A 24108-nucleotide genomic window follows, 5' to 3' on the forward strand; every position below is an offset into this window, starting at 1 on the left:
AGATCCATTTATCCCAACTCTCTGCTTTCTGTTGGTTAGCCAATCCTCTATTCAAGCTAATAAATTACCCCGAGCCCCATGTGATATCAAATCCCTTCTGGAAGTCCAAATGCACTACGTCTATAGGATCTTAATATCCATCTTGATTATTACATCTTCCAAGAGCTCTAGCAGATTGATCAAACATGATTCATATAGAATCAGCGAAACAGCATGGAAACAGATCCTTCGGTCCAACTCGTCTCTGCCGACCAGACATCCCAAAATGATCTAATCCCATTTGCCAGCATTTGGCCCATATCCCTTTAAACCCCTCCTATACATGTACCCATCCAGATGCCTTTTAAACATTGTAATTGTATCCACTACCATCGATTACTCTGGCAGTTTGTTCCAGGCATGCACCACTATCTGCATGAAAATGTTACTCCTCAGGTTCCCTTTAAATCTTGCCCCTCTCACCTTAAACTTATTCCTCTAGTTTTGGGCTCCCCTGCCCTGGTGAAAAAGGCCTTGGCTGTTCACCTTATCCATGCCCCTCATGATTTTATAAACCTCTATAAGGCCACCCCTCAGGAGGGCCAGACTCTATCCCATGCTGACTCTGATAGTTTGCATTTTGACTTTCTAAAAGTCCTGTTATTACTTCTATAATAATGGATTCTAACAATTTCCTTATCACAAATGCTAAACCAACTGATCCATAGTTTTCTCCTTTCTGCCTCTGTCCTTTTCTGAACAAGGGTGTTATGATAGCACTTTTCCAAGCCACTGAGACCATTCCTGTATCTAGGGAATTTTGGAATATCAACTGTCTGAGACTAAATGAAATTGTTTGTAAACCTGGTGTCATATTTGACCCAAGCTGAGCCTCCAATCACACTATTTATGTTATCATTTAAGACTGTCTTTTGTGTCATTCCTGTGTTAGCTCATCTATTGCTAAATCCGTCTTGTCATTGTTGTCCTCGACTATTGCAATGTATTCCTGACTGGACTCCCACATTCTACATTCTTTTAATTCCTCTTGATCTTATCCAAAACTCAGTCTTTGACTTAAATCTGGGCAAATCCCTTTCGCCTATCACTCATTTGTTTATAGACCTACATTTTAAAATTCAAGCTTGTTATCAAATCTCTCTGGCTTCCCCTCTTTGTACCTCATTGAGCTCCCCCAGTCCCCCTCTGAGATATTTGCTGTCTTTTAATTCTTGCCTCTTGAGTATCCCTAATTTCTGCCTCTTTGATTTTGCTACATTCTTTCACTTGAATTAACTGTTCTAAATTCGAGTTGCTGATTCAGACTCCGTATTCTGAGTCAAGAGTCTTCAACTGGTTAACAAGACAAAATGTTACATGTGCTGTAGAGGATGCTGTGCTCTTCTTGTTCTGTAATAACTGTAAATTGTGTTGTAAATGAATGGTGAATACTTTTTTTTGCCACTGATTGCAGGATCATGCAGTTCAAGTGGATTTGTTCTTTCGATGGAGATGCTAAGGGGAAGAGGAACAGGGAGCTTGATCCGAGTGTTGATGCTCCTGTCTTAAATTGTCAAGTGGCAAAATTTGGTCGTCCTGATTTGGGAGATTAAACCCAATGTGGTTATCATGATAAAGTAAAATATATAGTTTTTAAAATAGTTGAGGATGAGCTTATTGCATTTTTTTAAAAGTTGCATTTAGTGCTGATGAGCAAATAAATTTTTTCCTTTTCCCTTTGGAATTTGTAATAAACAAAGAAGGTGTTAGGTTTTCTTTACCCTGGTTTTATGTAATTATTAGAGATGTTTTCTTATATATTCTGTGCACAAACATTATGCTTTCTTCCCAGAAGAATGCACTGTGACAATAGTATTTAGCAACTTTGAATATTAGTTGAAATTTTAAATGAAAGCAAACTTTGAAAATTCAGCTTTTGAAGTTTACTTGTGGGAACAGAAAGGGATTCCAAGAAGTTTTATCAAGTGTGTGATAGAGTCATTCTTAAATACACACCATTTAAAGATATTGAAGTAAAAGTCTCTTGTTTAAAGAATTAAATGTTCAGATAAATTTTTAAAAATGCATAACTAATATTGTTTTGTAATACAACATATAAGTAAATTATAAAATTTTTTCCAGGAGCTGAAACTAAAAGATGAAGAATGTGAGCGATTATCCAAAGTTAGAGACCAACTGGGCCAAGAATTGGAAGAACTTACAGCTAGTTTATTTGAGGTTCATATTCAATGAATTTAATTTATGCTATGACCAAGAGCATATTGAATTGAACTTTTTTTGTACATATTAAACTTGATGTACACAGCATTAAAGTTTTGCATTAATATTGAGTATCAGACATGCTTGCTTCATGCCAGTTTAAGGTTGTTTTAAACTGTGCCAGTTTCTAACCACCTCCACCTTAATTTAGTGGAATAAATGTAGTTGGTAATTTTGTCTCTTGTTCTAATGGTATTTGCCAGAGCCCACTGTTTGCATCAGCGTTGTGAAAAACATTAGTTTTGCAAAACTGGCAACAAACACCATTGATAGACAAAGTAGCTTGGATTTCCATCCTAAGTCCCTTTGATTTAACTGAGTGAGACCCCACGCAATCTTCTTTATTTGTCCTGAGTAACATTGTGTTGCTATCACTGGCAATATGGCCTCCACTTCCTCTTTCCTCCTTCCTCCTTGCTCCTTGAATCTCTTGTGATCGCTATCTTCCCACCTGTTCTTGCAGTTCTGTTCATCTTCAGTAGCAAGTCATGGCTACTTGAGAAATCTCAACTACAAGTTGATGAGCTTGAGTCTGACCTGTGAATGTTGTGATGCATCAGGGAGGAATGAGGTACCTGGACACTGTTTCAGGAGGCAGTTGCATCCTTGGAGTAACTACGCCAAATTTGGTCCATCGTGAGGCAGATACTGGGGTCCAGAATTTTCCTGGGACTAGTTAGAATTTAGAAGGATTATGAGCAGCTTGGGCACAAAGTTTAAAAAGCAGACCACAGTTGTTAATCTCTATTAACTGAGCCACATACAAATTGATGTAGGGTAGATGAAAATGGAGAGAGAAGTTTGTAGCTCAAAGATGAAAAGCGGTTGGTGGGTAACCTTACAACCTTTTTAAAAAGTACTTAAATGAGTACTTAAAATGTCCTAACATTCAAGGCGATGGGCCAAGTGCTGGAAGGTGGGACTAGTATACTGTAGCTCTGGCAGACCAGATGGGCGCTCCTGATTCTGTGCTTCTAAATGTGGGAGAAATGGGTTCTGATTCATGGGGTACTAGAATCGGTATTAAGGAAAGAGTTGGTTCTTTGAGAGCAGCTTCAATTCAACCATGCTGAATGGGGATATGCGGGAATGTAGAATAAAGTTGAGAGTAAAATCAGATCAACAATGATCCATTTGATGGTGGGGTAGGCTTTAAGGCCTGAATGGCCTACTCTTCTGTATTCGTATTCTGGGATCTGTGTCTGGGTGAATCATCCAACTGGGGTTGTAGATAGGACCTTTAAACTATTTAATGAGGAGGAGAGTTCTATTGAATGGAAGTTCCAAAAAAAACAAAAAGAAATGAGATAACAGATGTACAGGATATTGAAGAAGTGAACAATAACCAAAGTGTGACATGAAGGGATAAGAGAAGAATCAGCAGAATTTAAAACCAGAGGAAGTAGTAAAGTTTAAAAAGTCAAAGTTTTACTGCTGTCTATCTGAACAAATTCAGCAGTTGTCATAAGATAGATGAGTTGACGGCGTAAATAGAAATGAATGAATACAACTACAATAGTTATTATGGAGATGTAGTTGCACAGTGATTAAGATTGAGAATTTAATATTCAAGAGCATTCAATGTTCTAGAAGAGTAGGTAAATAGTAAAAGGATGTGGGATAGTTTTGTTAATAAAGAAAAGTATCAATGCAGTGGTGAGTAGTGATGTGGAATTAGTTTGTGTGGAAATAACGAATAGCAAGGAAAAGAAATCGTGGGAGCCTATAAATGACGCCCATCAAAAGAGCTGTTTCACTGGGCCAAGTATAAATCAAGAAATAATGAAGGTCTGTAAGAAGGGCACAACAGGTGTCATGGATGATATTAATCTGTATATCGGCAAGGATACATGAAAGACAAATTTTATACAGTTCATCAGAAATTGTTTGTTAGCAGTGTATTGCATTACATAATCAAGAACAGTTTTTTTAGAACTAGTAATGTGTAATGAGGTAGAATGAAATAAGAGAACTCCTATTTAAGGGAGGTAGCAATCGCATCATGGTAGATGTTCTAAATTATTTTGAGGGAAAGCAACCATGATTTCAAACCAATGTCATTAACTTAAAGGCAATTGCAGAGGTAGGATGGAAGAGTTGTCTGAAATGGACTGGAAAAATGGATTAAGGGTAAAGTCAGTGGAGCGCAGTGGCAGACATTTAACCTGATATTTCATATACTCAGCAAAAATTTATTCCATTTTAAAAGCAGGACCCTGCGAAAAGGTTGACCCAGCCATGATTAATAAGGGTGCTCGAGCTTATACAATCAAAAAGCTAAGACACACACAATGCCAAATACTTCTGCCAGAGAATTGGGGATTTAAAAAAAGTCAGCAGATGACTAAAAGTCTAATGAAGAGGGACAAAACTCATTATCAATGTAAATTGGCAAGAAGTATAAAAACACCAAGCATTTCTGCAGAATTATAAAAACAAAGGGTAGCTAAATTAAATGAAGCTAAAGTAAGTCACTTGGCAGATGTAACTAGGGAATTAATAATGGGAAACAAGGAAATTACAGATAATTCGAAGCAGTATTTTGCATTGGTCTTCATACTGAGGAACACTATTAACGTCCAAAGATATCAGATAAGCTGCTAACGGGAGGAAATATCTTGAGACAGTTTCTATCAAAACGAACAAAGCATTTGACATAGACACGCACGGGAATTCCTATAGGCATGGTTCTCCACCCAAACTTCAATCAACAAACATCTAGAATTGGACCCCATATATAAACCCATACAGATCAAAACTGGAAATGATAGTTGTCACTGTAACGGACTGGACAGTATTAATTCCAAGCGAAGTAGAATAACATCGCTTCATCGGAGGCTCCACTGACGATGACACCTAGCATGGTGACGAAATGTCTGAACAAAAACAAGCCAGCTCAGCGAGCAAGTCAACAACTTCAAAGCATTTGATAAACTAACGGGACTGAAGGCAGACAATTGTCAGAACATGATGGCCTGCTTCCAAGGGCTTTTTAAAGAAATGACTGCAGAGAAAGTGGAATCATTGGTAGAAATATGTCAGAAGTCACTAGCTTCTAGAAGGGTTTCAGTAGATTGGAAAATAGCTAATGTACCACTCCTGCTCAAGGATGAGGTATACAAAAAGCAGGAAACAATAGGTCAGTATGATTGACATCTATCACTGGGAAAATGCTATTTCAGATTATAAAGTAAGGAATGGCAGGACATCTAAAAAGGCTTGGTGAATTCAAAAAAAGGTTGGTAAGTGTGAAAGAGTTCTTTTGAGGATGTAATGAGCAGAGTAGATAAAGGGGAACCAGTAGATATGCATTTGGATTTTCAAAAGGCATTTGATAAGGTGCCGTATACAAGTTGTACAAGATAGGAGCTCGTGGTATGGGGGTAATTTATTAATATGAATTGAGGATTGCTTAACATGTAAAAATACAGAGTCAAGATTAATAGACCTTTTTCAAGTTGGATGCATGTAACTAGTGGAATACTGGGATCAGTCCTTGTGCCTCAATTATTTACCATCAATATTAATGATGTGGAGGAAGGGGCGAAGCATAATGTGTCAAAATTTGCTGATACAAAAGTAAGTGGGAGGGCATGTTCTAGGGAACTAAGAATTCTGCTAAGGGCAATAGCTTGAATGAGTGGGTAAAAACTTGGCAGATGGAGCTTAATATAGAAAAGTGTGAGGCCATGAAATTTGGCAAGAAGAATCAAAAGGCAAGCTATTGTTTAAATGGAGAGAGATTCAAAAAAAAAGTGTAGCACCAAGTTATCTAGGTGTTCTTGTCCATGAAACAAAACATTATTATGCAGGTGCAGCAATCAGAATTTTGACCTTTTATTGCTGGGGGATTAGAATTTTAAAAATAGGGAAGTCTTGTTACAACTGTGCATGGTGTTTTGAGACTCCACTGACGTACTCTGTACAGTTTTGGTCCATGTATTTAAGACAATACACTGGCATGTACTGCACAATAAAAATATAGAGAAAATGGATATCCTCTCATACTTCATGATTGTGAAAGCCTTTCCTCCTTATTCTGGTTACTGGCAAATTCCCACCCTATTGCTTTCTCTCAGCTTCCATGTTAATTCTGTTGATTATTTCTTCCCACCAGGCTCAGGTGAGGACTAATGTAGATTTCTTCATCTACTTTCAAACTAGACAAACCTTCCAGCTGCTCTTTGCTTTATCAATGTCAAACTTTGCTTGAGACCTACCTACATTATACATAATGAACTATAGTTATTTTCTCTACATCAAGTAAAAAGTTTACTAACAATCATCTCTTGGTGTTCCAAGTCCAATGAGATGCAGTCTACATCAAAGCAAAACTGCAACGCCTGTGTTCAGAGCAAGCACTGAGACAAGTTAATCAATAGAACCTTCTGTCCCTACAACCCCACTTGAGAACAATGAATACTTTAGGATATTCTCAAAATGAAACGTAAAATAATTATTTTTGCATTCAATTGAACTCTGAGCAACCCATGAATAATTTCTGAGGAAAGGTCACTGGACCTGAAATATTAATTCTGATTTTTTTTCTTCACAGATGCTGCCGGAACTGCTGAGCTTTTCCAGCAACTTCTGTTTTTGTCCATGAATAATTTCTATACTTTTCAATTATCTTACCCAGAATGACTGATGTTTAGCTCTATGGAGATATTAATGGATACTTTGGTTCTACCAAGGGGTCCAGAAATGGATAGTTGATCGTTCAGTGTTTTGCATTTCTAATTATGACCTTGATAAATATACAAGTTAGCTTTTAACTGTAAAAGACTCCAAGCTTGATAAATTAGCTTTACTTCAAGGTTGATTATTTGTTTCCAAATTTTTTTCACGTCTATAATCCTTTGAGCTAAAATTATGTTCAAAGCATGACTTATGAATTAACTTCCATAAAATTTGGTCCAGGACTGAACTGAAAATGCTTTCTAGTGTTTAACAATTCTCACTTTGCCTTTTGCTTTTAAGGAAGCTCATAAAATGGTACGAGAAGCAAATGTCAAACAAGCAGCCGCAGAGAAACAGTTAAAAGAAGCACAAGGCAAGGTAACTGAGTGACAGTTATTACAATCTTTAATGAGTTTCCAAAGAGGCTTGTGGTTTTATATCTATGCAATGCTCACTTAAAACTGTCTATAAATGTGTTGGACTGAATAACCAATGATTTAATTATTCTGCATTTACTTATAAGATTGATGTACTGCAAGCAGAAGTGGCAGCGTTGAAAACACTAGTCCAGTCCTCTTCACCAACATCACCTACAAAGGAACTTCAGCCAAATGCAAAAGCTCACTTTAAAAAGGGACATGTTCGAAATAAAAGTACAAGTGCAATGGCCAGCAGCAGCCAAGAATTGAATGTGATGCAGCCTATTGTACGAGATTGTAAAGAGGTAAGTTAAATTTCTGAAAGTTTTCAAAAATAAATTTGGAGTAACATGAGATCAAATGGATAATTTGAAGGACAAATCGGTGTTCCAAATAACTAACACCAGATCTCAAGGTGAAAGTAATTGATAATTCAAGGTTTAACCTAACCCTAGTTGAATCAGAAATAACATTGTGGATGTATTGCACAAGCACTCCTCCTTGTCCTTCTCAATCTTGGTTGCAGCTTGCAATATGGTCAACCAGCCCACCATCCTCGAATATCTGTCCTCTGTTCCTCAGCCTGCTACCACTGACTCCAGATAATTACCATTCTAGTCCCCGAAGGATTTATACTCGATCCCTCCTTTGTCTCACATAAACATGTTGTTCCTCAGTGACATTAACTGACATCAGGTTCCATATGTACGCTGAGAATATTCACTTGTATCTTACCATCACCCCCTCAAACCTTCCTCTACCATTGTGTTTTTAGTTTGCTTTTCCACCACCCAGTTCTAGAATAGCTGCAGTTTCTCCAATTAAGTGTTGTAAAGTGCGATGAAGGTTCATATTTGGAAACCTGAGCTGTCAAGCAGGCAGAATTATGTAAAGCTTGAAGTGTGTGGAGGTAAGAAAGGGAGGCCACCCCAGGTACCAGGGTGTCTGCAAATATACTTGTATACATCTAAATGAGGCTTTTTAAAAAAAAACCTGAGGGGAGAGTAGTTTGTTGCTTTGGAAGCAACCATAAAAAATTGAGTTGTTACCTAACAACAAGATTTCTACTGACACAGTAGACAGAAACCATTTCCCATTAGGAAGAGAGAACCTTCTGTAAGATCAGTGAATGTGCAAGTTTCTTTCAGATAGAAACAGATAATTAAGGGAGGGGGGGAAAGTGCCCATAATAACTGCAAAGCAGTTTAACAATATCTAGAACAGTCAGGGTAGGAGAAAACAAGTCCTAAGTGGCTTAATACTAATGAGAGAGAGCTCCAGACTTGAGGCTGTGGAAGAGGAGTTTAAGGACTCCATATTCAGAAGTAAATGAGCTGTGCTAACATTTTGTTTAAGAATTTGGGAAGAGAGTGCATTAAGTGTTTGCAGGAAAAAACAAGTACAGCTGTGCTAACTGAAGAGTCACCCTGTTTCCACTTTATTGATATTTGAGAGTCTGTGAGATTGTTGTTGAGGGTAAGAAGGTTGAATCCCTATTTCTAATATTTGTGATAAGACCATTTGAACTAGTTCTTGTGTAAAATAGAGTTTGTGCTTTTTTCCTTTTAATATATATTTACCTTTGTTCTTTTATTAAACTACACTGGCAGTCTCTTTTGAGTACATTAAATGACTGATCACCACAGTAATGAAACTATATGCTAAACTTATGGTCTGTAAATCCAGGTTTCACTGAGATCTGTCTTGTCCGATATTATCATAAGTTGGGACCACACTAGTATTGGGCCTCTTTAACAGGATAGAAATTTAAGAGGGATATGTGAATTTTCAAAAAAATATGTATGTAGAGATACAGGATATAAAAACAAGAAGTTGGTGTGCTGTATATTAAATGGGTTTAACTTAAAATTACTTTGACTGTTGCTAAGACTTTTCTAGGAGTAGAAAATGTTAACGGTAGATCATTTGAAATTTTGAACAGAAGTGGCGAATAGAATTGGCAAATAAGTTGGTGCTAGAAACGAAAGCAGGGTCTTGTAAAGATGAGATGCTTAAAGTGATGATCCAGCTTTTAGTGTTAAAAAGGATACCTGAAATTTGTGTCACTGCTTGAATTACCTGAATTTCAATTAAAAATTTAAAAAATCTTGAATTAGAAGACATGGAGAGGGAATGGAATGTTTAAAAAGCTTCAACTCCAGAGAGAGGGGGAAATCCAACAACGTACTTGGCTTGAGAACATCTTAGCGTAAGGGGAGGGGAAAAAAGGAGGAAGTAGCTCGAAGGATAATTCTCATTCCAATGAGTGATTGGATTTAACCAGAAACCTGAGTTTAGTGTATAAATTCACAGAAGATGGCGTTAAAACATATTTTACTTCAACTTCACAACTGTCTTTTGAATTGTTGTGGTCAAAAGGTGTTTGGACTTATAATGGGGTGTCAGTGTGACCTGATAAGTCTATGAATGTGTACACCAGGCTATCAGGAGCAACCTGCAGATAACAAAGCTGTTAAAAGAGCAAAACTCCAAGTTTGTGTGCTCATCTCGGAGGTCTATCATTGAAATTTCGGACTGCGAGGAAGGAACCTAATCGGACATTTGTGGAATTTGCATGAGACTGAAATTTTGTGGGATCAGCAGTTTTAATCATTTGAAGCTGGAGGAAAATTTGAGAAATGTAAAAATTATGGAATAATTCTGAAATGGTACTCTGGTAACCCTTGATTCTTCTTTTGATAAGCATCATTATCTAAAATCTGAGAAGTGGTGGTTCTGGTAGATACCTATGTTATCTCACCATAGATTGTTCCATGTGGGCAACTGGTTATATGGGTATCTGCAAGGAAACTGAAGAAATAGAAAATCTGGGGATAGAGAAGGAATTAGTTAAGATGGGAAATAGTGGTTCCTTTAAGAAGGGCAACAGGAATAATCTGGGACATTACAGACTAGTGAGCCTTAGATTAGTGGTAGGAAAATTATTGGAGAAGATTCTTGGATAGGATCTACACCTCTGGAAAAATATAGACTTATTAGTGATAGGCAGTATGGCTTTGTGTGGGGAAGGTTATGTTTCGCAAACTTGATTGAGTATTTTAAGGAAGTGACAGATGATTGAGGGCATGGTGGTAAATGTTGTCTATATGGACTTTGGCGAGGCCTTTCAAAAGGTCCCTAATGGCAGGCTAATACAAAAAGTGAAGTTAGACAGGATCTGCAGTGAGCTGGTAAGATGGATACAGAGCTGGTTTAGTCATAGCAGACAGCGTAGTGATGGAAGGATGTTTTTCTGACAGGAGATCTGTGACTAGTGGTGTTCGGCAGGGATCAGTACTGGGACAACTGTTGTTTGTGATATTATAAATTATTTGAAGGAGAATGTAGGTGGCTTGATTGGTAAATTTGGGAATGATACAGATTGGGGAAGCTGCACATAATGAGGATTTCCAAAGGATACAGCAGGATATAGATAGGGTAGAGACTTGGGTGGAGAAATGGCAGATCGTATTTAATCCAGACAAATGAGGTGATGCATTTTGGAAGATCTAATGTGGGAGCGAAGCATACAGTAAATGGCAGGCCTCTTAGTGGAATCATAGAATCAGAACCTCTACAGTGTGGAAAAAGGCCTTCTGGCCCATCAGGTCTGCACTGAACCTATGAAAAGCATCTGACCCAGCCAGTGCCCCACCCTATCCCTGTAACCCCACATAAGCATGGCTAACCAATCTAACCTGCACAGACCTGGACACTGTGGGGCAATTTAGCATGGCCAATCCACGTAACCCAAATAAAAACCAAAAGAACTGTGGATGCTGTAGGAACAAAAACAGAAAAGCTGGAAAAGCTCAGCAGGTCTGGCAGCATCTGTGAAGAAAAAATCAGTGTTAACGTTTTGGGTCTGGTGACCCTTCCTCAGACCACATAACCTAAACATCTTTGGACTGTGGGAGAAAACCAGAGCACCTGGCAGAAACCCATGCAGACATGGGGAAAATGTGCCAACTCCTCACAGACAGTCGCCCAATACTGGAATCAAACCTAGGTCCCTGGTGCTGTGAGGCAGCAGCGCTAACCACTGAATCACTGTGCTGCCCCAAAGCATCAACGTATAGAAGGATCTAGGCATACAGGTCTACAGTCCTCTGAAAGTGGCAACGCAAGTAGACAATGAGGTCAAGTGTCATATGGCATGCTTGCCATCATTGGTTGGGGCATAGAGTACAAAACTCAGCACATCAAGTTGCAGCTGTAGAGAACTTTAGTTAGGCTACATTTGGATATTGTGTACAGTTCTGGTCACCACAGTACAAAAAGGATGTGGACACTTTGGGGAGGGTACAGAAATAGTTTACCAGGATGCTGTATGGTTTGGAAGGTATTAGTTACGAGAAAGATTGGACAAGATTGGTTCATTTTCACTTGAACATCAAAGGATGAGGAGCAGCCTGATAGAAATTTCTATCATTGAGAGGCTTGGATGGAATGGATAGTCTGATTCTTTTTCCCCAGGGTAGAAATGCCAATTACTAGGAGACATAGATTTAAGGTAAAAGGAGCTAAGTTTAAAGGGGATGTGAGAGGCAAGCTTTTTTTTACACAGGGTGGCAAGTGTCTGAAATGCACTGCTAGAGGAGGTGGTAAAGGTGGATACAATAGCAACGTTTAGGAGGCATCTTGAAGGGAATAGATGGATACAGACTGCGTGGAGGCAAGGAGATTTCAGTTTAGAAAGGCATTGTGCTTGGTGCAGTCTTAGTGGGCCAAAAGGCCTGTTCTTGTGCTGGACTGTTCTTTGTTCTAGTTTTAGGGGAAAACAGAAGAATGCCAGAATTAAAAAATGATAAGTTAGAACCTAAGTGATATCAAGATAATAAACTTCCATTCTAGTAAGTCTAGACATACTAAAGACAATTGCTGCAAGTTAAATGAGAGACTCATTGCAGTAGGAGGAATACCTAAGGAAACCTCCGATACCCGGAAAGGAATTGCGTATTAAAACTGTAGCATTAGTATAGATGGAGCATGTTCCTTCAGAAATTGTTGGGAAGGCAGGGATGACTTGAGACAATTGAGAAAATTATTTCCAGATTATTGCCAAAGTAAATCTGATCAGTAGAGGTTCTGTATATTTTATTTCAAAAGGCAAGATATTTCTTTATTCTAATCAAGGAGGTAAATCAATAAAGATATTGAGACACACTTGGAGGAAGTTCATTCCTGGTGGTAGCTAATGATACTTTCACTGGGGCTAATGAAGGAAGCTATTAACTGGTGATTTCCATTCAGGTTACAAACGGGTCCCATTCATGTGGAGTGACTTAGTAAGTGGATAGTTGTAGTAGAGATAGTGGATCAAATCCCTATGGAAGAAATTGCTTTTATCTTGGAATAACCTGACTTAGGCCTCACCAACGGTGTTTGGAACAAAAAGTAGAAGAAAAAGAAACAGATGTTGCAAGAGGAACATCCTGGATTGTTTCTTGACTATGTTGAGATGTCTGATACTATTCTCAAAAATAAAGCAAAAAGGATGAGTGTAAAGAGAATGAGTCTCACAAGTTCAGTATATCTTTAAAAGAAATTCTGAATTGAGAGCTGTATCATCAATCTACTCAGGTTTAAGAAAAATTGTTTTAGTTGAAGTACCTCATGACCTCAAATATTGTGAAGAGGTTTCCTAGTTCAGGATAGGAGCAGAGACTTTGGGCCACATTTTTCAAGGAGTAGCAATCTCACGTAGATTATCACTCCACCCTTGAGAGTATCTCCTTTCATAAAAATTTATTTCTGAGTGGAGATTACAATCCGGGCTCCTTCAGAAATTCAGAGGCAAACTTCTAATCTGACAGCTGTTTTGTAGAGTGAAACTGTCGAGGGGATGCAAACCATGCCCCCTTTTCACAGCAGCCAGCTGCTGTTTTCTAAAATTTCAAGGTCCAGAATCAGAGCAACTTTGACAGTTGCTGTCCAACAGTGAGTATATAAGGTAAATGTGAGATTTGGGTACGGGGAAGAGGTAGGTGCCAGGGTTCAAGATGGCAAAGATGGGGCAGATAAGTGAGACAGTGTTAAAGGTAGGTCAGGGTTGGTGGAAGCAAATTGGGTCGGGTGGCAGAGGTAGGTGTTACATCATAGGAAGCTGATTGGCTTCAGAGCAGGGAAAGTGAATGGCATAGATAGAGTGGAAGGTGTGAGGCTTTTTCCCAAGGTGGAGTGGTCAATTACTAGGGGACTTAGATTCAAGGTGTGGAGGGGGTGTGGGTGGAGTGGTGTTTAAAAGAGATGTGTGAGGCAGATTTTTCACACAAACGGTAGTGAGTGCCTGGAGCATGCTGCCAGAGGTGGTGGTGGAAGTGGACACAATCGCAGCATTCACGAAGCACCTGGACAAATATATGAATAGGAAGGGAACAGGGATACAGATCCTACAAGTGAAGATAGTTTTAGTTTTAGTATGGAAGAGCAAAATGTGTTGTGTAGGCTTGGAGGGCAGAAGGGCCCGTGCTGATGCTGTATTGTTCTTTGTTCCTAGGAGTTGGGACCAGAGCAAGACTGGGCAGGGGTTTCAAGTCAAAGTCTGTGGGTGGTGTATCTGCGGATATGTCAGGAAAATATGGAGTCAGTTGAATAGTTACTCAGGAGGTGGACTATTTATTTGAGTTTAACTTTATCTGAGTAACCTTTTAACTTAATTTCATTGGAACACTCCAAGTTCACTGGACACTTTGAGGGTTCCAAAGTTACAGGAATTGCCCATGGAATCTTCAACTGTGGCGATTCTGCAGGTTCTCTCATGAGCAAAGCCCCATTTGCATTGGAATAGTAACTGTCTAGCCATTGGAAAATCTGGGCCATAATGTGCCTGCAATTATGTAAAATTCCATCCAGTCAGCATAGATGCATGTGCAACATCCTTCACAAATTTTATTGGAGGTCATCTGGAGGTAAGTTGAAACTTCAGTTAATAGTCTAAATGGTGTTTAATTTCATTTTAAATACAATGTTTTGAATTGTCCAAAATTAGAAACTTGCAGTTTGATTTCAGCTTTACTTACAACCTTTTGTGTAAATTTGAAAAAGGTTGATTCGCTTCTATTCGGTGAATTTAAAGCCTGGAAAGAAGAACCTACAATCGATAGAACTTGCTGCTTTTTAGACAGAATCTATAAAGAAGATATATATCCTTGCTTGACGTTTTCAAAAAGTGAGGTAAGAAAGAGCAACAATCAATCTAATGAAAAGTAACAAAAAATTGCTAATGAAGAAACTAATGAGGTTGGCTTACTGGGTAAATTGTACTTGAAATTTGAATCTATTTAGTTTTAAAGTATTTTTGTTTTGAAACAGCAAATTATTTTGATTCTTCTGTAAATTTATTTTAAGCTGATAACTTTGCTAGATTGGCAATTCGATGTAAGATTTGAACACTGAACAATAGCAAGATGTTTTTGCAGTTTAAACATCTGTTATCCGCTAACATCTTCAATTTTAGCCAATCTGGTAAATTTGTCCTCCTCAACGTCAGTGGCTGGTGGGTGAAGCTGGGAGTGCTGTTCCACATAAAATCAGGAGCAGGCTATTCAGCTGCTGCTTGGCCTGCTGTGTTCATCCAGCCCTGCACCTTGTTGTCTCTTTATTCAGCCCAATACACCTGTTCTCTAATGTCAGTTAGGTTTCAACTGATTTGTACCTCATTTATCCATCTTGTGAAGTGATACTTTTGTCTAACAAAAATCAATGGACAGTAGAAGTTTTTCAGCTGATTAGCACTGACTGCCTGTCCAAAAGGCAGTTCCAGGTTTTGACTATGTAGTCATAGAGACTTAGAACTATACAGTATGGAAACAGACCTTTTGGTCCAACTCGCCCATGCTGACCAGATATCCTAAATTAATCTAGTCCCTTTTGCCAGCATTTGGCCCATATCCCTCTTGAACCCTTCCTATTCATATATCCATCTAGATGCCTTTTAATGTTGTAATTGTACCAACATTCACCACATCCTTTGGCAGCTCATTCCATACACGTACCACCCTCTGCATGAAAAGGTTAACCCTTAGGTCCCTTTTAAATCTTTTCCCCTCCTACCTTAAACCTATGCCCTCTGGTTTTGGATTCCACTACCCTGGGGATAAGACCATGGCTATTCACCCTATCTATACCATTCATGATTTTATAAACTTCTATAAGGTCACTCCTCAGCCTCTGACCCTCTATGGAAAACAGCCTCTCCCTGTAGCTCAAACTCTCCAACCCTGGCAACATCCATGTAAATCTTTTCTGAACTCTTTCAAGTTTCTCAATATTTTTGCTGTAGCAAGGAGACCAGAATTGCACACAGTATTCTGAAAGTGGCCTAACTAATGTCCTGTACAGCCGCAACATGACCTCCTATACGCGAGGAGCTATGAACCTGCACTCCAAGGTTTCTTTGTTTGACAGCACTCCCCAGGACCTATTAAGTATATAAGCAGCCAAACATTTAATTGGAGAAAAGTGTTCACTTTGACCAGTTTATTTAGATCATTATCCATATGAATATTTTAAATTCAGGGTGAAAGTCGTACTAATATATTGTAATTACATTTGTTAAGCAAGATGTTTAGAAAATTATATTAAAATAATTATTTCCCTCTGCTTAAGATGGCTTCAATGATTCTTGAAGCTGTTGAAGGTAATACACTTAGTATTGAACCAGTTGGATTTCAGCCCCTACCTGTTGTGAAAGCATCTGCACTCGAGTGTGGAGGACCCAAGTAAGTTAAACTTGTACTTTTACTATCATTGCTTGAGTGACTCTGCTACAATTGTTTTGATTAAATTGGGCTAAAATATGTATACTTTTTCTAAGTTTGAATAATTCTCAAAGATCTAAGGTGTGATGTATAGTTTTAGTTGCTTTTAAGCAATAAATATCAGAAATCTTCAGACAATGATTCATTATGTAAGAGTGTAACTAGAGGGCATTATCTCCATCCTTGAATTTTTTGAAATTATTGAGTTTCTCTTTTGTATTCGGTCCTTTTTCATAATGGTTTGGTGTATGTATTGTATCAGGATATTTGTTCAACTTTGTTGGGTATTGATGGGATCTTGACCAATGCGAAGAAATGATTGGACTGCATATAGTAGGGTTTAGATGCACTAGACTTTTTTTGTTCATTAACATTTTCAAATTATTCCCAATCTCTAGCATTTTAAAATGTAATCTCAATATCTGTGTGTTCTAATATGAAATATGTTTGAATATGTGCAGACTACCTTTGGCAACTTTGTCCATTACAAACTAGCATTTTCACATTTCTAATGAAATTACCTATATGTAATTGGTCTGTTATAATAATGCTCCTCCCAGTGGTGCAACTGTGGAAGTTGTTTTTCAATTTTCCACATCCTGTGCTATACAGATATGCTGCAATTAACTTCCCTTTTCTGCTTCCCAGGTTACTTCGTGTGTTAATTAACATAATGTCTTATTTGAAAATAGAAACCAACTTATTCTGGGTCCAATTAACCTCAACTTTCTGACTTCACTGTTCATGGATTACACCTGGTGTTGATTTCCCATGTGCAATGCCACAGGCAGTCAGTTCAAAATTTTGTGTTTGTACGAGGTTCCTGTCTACAAAATTTCCTGTTTTTCATTAACCATTTTTCTATTGCCACTACTTACAGCCAGGTATAAAGTAAGCTGCTATATAAATTGTGCAAATAGACAGAATCTGGTCATTGAGTTATCTGTATTAGCCTGTAAATCTTCCAAGATGCTTTTGAATATGCTTACCTGTGTTTTGATATTAGAAATGTTCTAATTGTTTATTCCGAGAGATTGATTGCTAACTTCAGTGAGACATTGAACAAAGCATATATAGAGAAGACTTTTTAATTTGAATTACATTTTCTAAAAAGTATGGACTTTGAATGAAAGCAAAATTATTTGAAGCTAGATATATTCAGCTTTGATTATTAACCAGAAGAAACATTGTTAAATTCTCTTTTTACAATTAGAAATTAACAACTAACTTTATTAGAAATATGTCTTGTTTGAGTGGGGTACAGTGGGAAATCTAAGAAATAGGACATGTTATGTAGCTGAATGTGAAGGATTCTGGGACTTTAAGTTTTAGTTTCCTGCAGCTGAAAGCCAGAAGACTTCGTCTAAATAGTATCTTGCTCACGTGCACACACTTGTGCTCTTAGATAAGAGACTAAAGATCTTATCTAATGTCCTGAGGGGCATTAGATATGGTTAGGAACAAGAACATGAAATATTCATATTTGATCAAGAAAAATAAGCTAAACCATTGGGCTGCAGATGAATGGGAACAGGCAAGGGTTCATTGGATAAGAGCAAAGATAATAGAGGCTCTTCTGATCAGGCTCACATGAGAGAGAAATCTAGAAAACAAGACTCACGAGAGAGAGAGAAGCTTAAAGACCAAAGCTGTAGGAAGAGAGGTTGTTGTATATTCACTGTGCAGGATTACCTGTTTGAATTGAAAATCACCCCTAGGAACATACTCTCCTAAGTAATTAACCTGTTGACCCTCTTTTTATTCTCCCTTATTGTGCTTTTTGTTTCTTTTTTTTAAATTCACTTACGGAAAAAGGGCATCACTGGCTAGACAGCATTTATTGCCCATCCCTAATTGCCCAGAGGGCAGTTAAGAGTCTCTTGTAGGCCAGACCTTGTAAGGATAGCAGTTTCTTTCCCTAAACGACATTAGCGAACCAGATGGGTTTTTCCAACAATCAACACGAATTCACGGTCATCATTAGACTCTTAATTCCAGATATTTATTGAATTCAAATTCCACCATCTGCCATGGTGGGATTCAAACCCAGGTCTCTAGAACGTTATCCCGGTCTCTAGGTTAACAGTCCAGTGATAACACTAGGCCATCGCCTCCTCAGCATCTTCCAGGCAATCTGATCCCATGATTGTTATCTGTAAATCAACTTTTCCTTTATTTAAAAAAAAAACCTGATTTTTTTTTCATTAAGTTAACCTATGTTTCTTATCAACCTGCTCGGATGTTATTATACACCTCTGGAGCAGGTGGGAATTGAACCTGGTCCAGGGAGCAGGACATTAGTACAGTGCCATAAAAGGGCCCTTAAGATGGAGACAGAGACTACATTGACCAAGGTAACTCCATGCTGGCCTTTTGTGCAAAACTGAGGATGACCCTTATGGGAATCAAACCCGCAATCTTGGCATTATTAGCACCATGTTGTAACCAACTGAGCGAGCTGGTCAGGAGTCTTTGTTCAGTCTTAGTATGAGCTGGAGTCTGTAGGCACCAGTTATTTTAATTCTTTGCCTTGCTTCCTTGCTGACCTTTCTTTCTTCAAGTCTCCAGTAGAGCTTCAATACTTTTGTGTTTGAGGATCAGTGCTTCACTCCTTGATAAGAAAAATGGCAGCTTTCCAATGAGTTCAACAATCTCAGACACCAATGTCTGTCCCCATTTTTCTTTTCTCTTGTATGGTCTTGATATTGATGTTTCATTTTTTTCTTGACTGCGTTGAAATTGTGGATGCATAGTCTTTCACATCTCTCCTCAAGATACAATTCTTTACTTGGCTCATTTCTCCACCTTTGGCCTTGCACAATCTATTATTTCATCATTTAGTCTCACCTTATCACAGACTTTGCCTTCCTTTTTCTCAGCCTCCCTCCCTTTCAGTTAATTAAAATCTCATGAATCATGAAATGATAAAAGCATGTAAGAAGGTCAATATAATTGTCACCAAAAGTCCTTAGCCAGCAATTTCCAAACTTGTGACCACTTTGATCTAGAAGGAGAAGAGCAACAGATATATGGGAACACAGCCACTTGCAAGTTCACCTTCAAGCCACTCACCCCCCTGACTTGGAAATACAGTGTCATTTCTTCGCTGTTACTGGGTCAAAACCCTGGAATTCCGACCTGGTCGTGGGTTTGGAAGGTGCTGTCTGAGGATCTTTGGTGAATTTCTGCAGTGCGTCTTTTAGGTCGTACACACTGCTGCTACTGAGTGTCGGTGGTGGAGGGAGTGGATGTGGTGCCGATAAAGTGGGCTGGTTTGTGCTGGATGGTGTCGAGCTTCTTGGAACTGCACCCATCCAGTAAAGTTGTGACAATTCCGTCATACTCCTGACTTATGCCTTGTAAATGGTGGACAGGCTTTGAGGACTCAGGAGGCAAGTTACTTGCTGCAGTATTCCTTGTCTTTGACCTGCTGTTGTAGCCATTGTGTTTGTGGTAAGTCAGTTGAGTTTCTGATCAATGATACATCCCACTATGTTATTGGGGAAGCCAATGATGGTAACACCATTGAATGTTGCAATCATCTCTTGTGTGGTGCAAATGTTACTCACCACTTGTCAACGAAAGCCTGAATATTGTCCAGTTCTTTTGCATTTGAACGTGGACTGCTTCAGTATCTGAGGAGTTGCAAATGGTACTGAACATGTGCAATCATTGGCGAACATCCCTACTTCTGACCTCTATGACGTAGAGAAGGTGACTGAAGCAGCTGAAGATAGTTGAGCTTGCGACACTACCCTGAGGAGCCATCTTCCTATGTGCCAGGAATGCCTCTAACCAGCAGAGGGTTTGCCCCGATACCCATTGATTTTCAGCTCCTTGATGCCACACTCAGTCAAATGCTGCCTTGATGTCAAGGGCTGTCACTCCCACCTCGCTTCTGTAATTCAGCTCTTTTGTACATGTTTGAACCAAGGCTGTAATGAGATCAAGAGCCAAATGGTCCTGGCAGAATCCAAACTGGGCATCATTTAGCAGGTTATTGTTGAGCAAGTGCTGCTGATAGCACTGTTGATGGCACCTTCCATCACTTTACTGTTGATCCAAAGTAGACTAATGAGGCATTAATTGGCTGGGTTGGATTTGTCCTGCTTTTTATGTACGAGACATACCTGAGCAATTTTCCACATTGTCGGGTAGATGCTAGTGTTGTATAAGTTCGGGAGGACCTTGGCTAGGGGAATTCTGGAGAACGTCTTCAGTACTGTTGCCAGGGTCCACAACCTTTGCGGTATCCAGTGCCTTCAACTATTTCTTGATATCATGCGGAGTGAATTAAATTGGCTCAAGACTGGTATCTGTTTTGCTGGGGACCTGGAGAAAACCAAGATGGATCATCCACTTGGCACTTCTGGCTAAAGATTGCTACAACTGCTTCAGCCATATCCAATGCATTAATATATTAGGCTCTCCCATCATTAAGGGTGGGGATATTTATAGACCCACCTCCTTTGGTGAGTGGTTGTGACAGTTAAACAATTCATGATTAGATATGGCAGGACTGCAGAGCTTAGATCTGATCAATTGGTTGTGGGATCACTTAGCATGGGATATAGGCCATAACATTGCAGATTGTGCTGGAGTGCAATTCTACTGTTGTTGATGGCCCACAGTGCCTTGTGGAGGCCCAGTGTTTAGTTGCTAGATATGCCCCATTTAGTACTGTGATAAAGTCACACAACATGGTGGAAGGTATTTTTGACGTGAAGGTGGAGCTTTCACTGTACAATACTTGTGGAAACTTCGCTGTTACTGTCATGGACATATGCATCTGCAGATGGCGGTTTGGTAAGGATGAAGTCAGGTATGTTTTCCCTCTTTTTGGTTCCCTCACCACCTGCCACAGACCCAGTCTAGCAGTTATGTCCTTTAGGATTTGACCAGCTCAATCAGTAGTGCTGTTGCTAGCCACACTGGGTGGTTGACATGAAATCCCCCACCCAGAGTGCATTTCATGCCCTTGGCACCCTTTGTGCTTCCTGCAAGTGTTGTTCAACTGATTCATCAGGATGGTATATGGTAATCAGCAGAAGGTTTCCTTGCTTATTTAATCTGAAGCCATGAGACTTCATTGGGTTTGCAGTCAATTTTGAGGACTCCCAGGGCAACTCCTTCCTAACTGAGGTGGTTCAAAGCATATCTAGGGATGGTCATGGTAGTGCCTGGGACAAAGGCTGTGAGGTATGATTCTGAGAGTATGAATATGTCATGCTGCAGCTTGACTAGTCTGTGAGACACCTCTCCCAATTTTTGTAGTAGCCCCCACAGGCCAGTAAGAAGGACTTTGCAGGGTTGACAGGGTTGTTTCTGCCTTTGTCTTTTCCGGTGCCTAGGTCTGAGGTAGATGGTCCGGTTTCATTTCTTTGAGACTTTGTAGCAATTGATACAACTGGGTGGCTTGCTGGGCCATTTAACAGGACAGTTGAGAGTCACACATGGCTGTAATCTGGAATCACATGAGGCCAGACCAGGTGAGGATGGCAGACTGCCCTCCTTGAAAGACAGTGAACTAAATGGGTTTTTTTTGACAATCTGCAATGGTTTCATGGTCATCAGTAGATTTTTAATTCCAGATTTTTTTTATTGAATTCAAATTCCACCATTTGGTGTGGCGGGAATGATCCCCAGAATGTTAGTTGAGTTTCTCGATTAACAGTTTAGTGATAATACCACTAGGCCATGACCTTCGCTATAAAATTGCTGTATGCTGTTGTTATTTCCAATGATTATGCTGTTTAAAAATCTGTTTTTGGTAACTCCTTTGTTGCAAAACATCAAGTAGTTATCTTTCGACTGAGTATAGGAGGAAGTTAATTTATTCAGTTGGGGTGTTGAGGCATGTTTCATTGTGCACAAGTCTAGACATTGCTTGGGGTTTGGCTTAATATATCTTGATTTAGGTCAAATAGAGAAGCAATTATAAGCAGGCAATATGTCTGGAGATACTTTTGGGGTCAAATGAGTTTGCCAAGGAAATACCTTCAGTCATTTAGATCACTTGATATGAAATTTACCTCCAACTTCAACATAGGAAATAGGAACATTAATAGACCATACAGCCCCTTAAGCTTGCTCCACTATTCAGTACAATCATTATTGACTCTCAGACTGAAGTTCACCTTTTCACCCACTCCCCATTTCCCTTGATTCCCTGAGAGATGAAAAATCTTCTATCTCAGCTTAAATTATATAATGGAGCATCCAAAATTCTCGAGAATAAAGAATTCCAAAGATTCAGGATCCTTTGAAGAAATTTCTCCAAGTCTTAGTCGTAAATTATTCTTATCTTGAACATCTGCTCCCATATTTCAGATTCCGTAGGCAATCGGGATTGTTTAGCATGTGTTGTCCAATCACAGAACCTGTGTAATGTTAGACATTCTGTTATGCGTTTTGCAAGCATGGGCTGGTTGCGTATGGTCATTGACACTGCCTGTTGTGAACTGTGGAAGAGATGTCCTGTTTGATACGTTCACCAATTGTTGGAATGATTAATTCTGCTAAGAATAACACTAAAACTAATTTAAAATTATTATTTGGTCTTGAAGTGCGGCTCACTTACATGTGCTAGAAGCTACGTTTAATTGCAAACACAAGACATTTAAAAAAAAAAATGTCCATGTTATTAACAAAACAAAAGCTTGTGGGATAGTAATTCCCTGGTGCATTCCACGTGGGGAGTGTCCAATCATTTGACGTGCCAGGTATGAAGTTAAATGAAAGCTTGACTGCCATGTGTTTCCTGGTGCATTCTGATCTGCAGTGCGACTTAACAATCAAGGATCCACCTGTTGTCCAGTCAGCACCTATTTTCATGCCATATAAACTGTTACTTCATTTAAAGTTTGATTGTTCTTGCAATTATGTCCTGATGGATGAAGACCAAAAGCTTTGACAGCTTGTTACTCTTTCCAGCAATAATCAAGCTCTGTACCATGAAACTATAAATCTGCCTATTTTGAGATCAGAGCAGTTTCAAAAACAAAGTGCTTAAGATTTCATTTGCATGAAAAACAAACTCATCTCTATCCTTTGTTTTGCTGAAGTTGCTTTTCTTTTCTTTCCTATTGTTTTGCATCCTGATGTTTTCCCCCCCTTCTCTGTATAGTGGATGGAGAGCTGAAATTGCAACGTAAGTTATTTTTTGCACTTGTAACCAGTGACACTATTGATATTGTATCTATCTTGATTAATTGATTCTCTAGATTACCAAAATTAGTTTTACTACCACCCCCTAGGTTTATTTTACTAGCAAAAAAACACACATTGGTACAGAAAATTGGCGGACAGTTATTTTCCGGTAGTGTTCAGCAGTTTTTTTTTTAAAACAAACTTTGTACATCTGGATTGTGAGGGCTGAAGGTTGTAAATTTATGGCCAAGAATGGTACTTCAGTAGTATTCTAAGCCAATGTTGCGAGTTTTATATTTAATTAGGGTAATGCAACAATTTTAATAATGTGATAACTATAAATGGTGTGCAAAACAGTTATTAGTGTCGTAGAATATAATGATAGTTTGAGGTCAATTAACTGATGTCCGATCGATGTAGGAACAGTTCCCCTCATTTGGGTAGCAGTTGGCCATGATTTGCACTTCTGACTGATATCCGATTCCTCCATGTGGCAAGTATGTATTAGTAGACTTTGGGTGAGGATAGTACAGACTTTGTTCTGGTGCCAACGAGTTGCAAAGTAACTTATTAGGTTGATGTGAAGAATGGTATTTTGCAGAGAACACATGCAGTTTGGGTGTACTGCCTCTTTTGAGAAATCCATGCCCTCTTTTAATACCTGTTTGATAAAATAATTTCTTCCTCACAGTGCTAAAACAGTTAGGTTATGGAGATAGCTTAAAATATTCTTGAGAAATAACAGCATAAGCAAGATATCTCAAACCATCTGCTTATGCAATGATTTTATATCAAAGAGCAAATAACTGAATATGAAGTATTTTGTGATGCCTTAAGGA

At 38.8% G+C, this 24108-nt stretch overlaps 1 protein-coding gene across 1 annotated transcript; it reads left to right on the plus strand.

Annotated features, from left to right (window-relative positions):
- Positions 1 to 603: 603 nt before the first annotated feature.
- On the plus strand, positions 604 to 23274 carry LOC109938033 (RAB3A interacting protein (rabin3)). The gene is made up of 7 exons (XM_048592649.1): positions 604 to 1616; positions 2122 to 2217; positions 7240 to 7317; positions 7463 to 7663; positions 14406 to 14534; positions 15969 to 16081; positions 23247 to 23274. Exons 3-7 carry the CDS (start codon positions 7252 to 7254, stop codon positions 23272 to 23274), a joined length of 537 nt encoding a protein of 178 aa, XP_048448606.1. The 5' UTR covers positions 604 to 1616; positions 2122 to 2217; positions 7240 to 7251.
- The last annotated feature ends 834 nt before the right edge of the window (positions 23275 to 24108 follow it).

This window comes from Rhincodon typus, unplaced genomic scaffold (assembly GCF_021869965.1).
Source record: "Rhincodon typus isolate 14 unplaced genomic scaffold, sRhiTyp1.1 hic_rhity00001608, whole genome shotgun sequence".
Lineage (NCBI taxonomy): Eukaryota > Metazoa > Chordata > Chondrichthyes > Orectolobiformes > Rhincodontidae > Rhincodon > Rhincodon typus.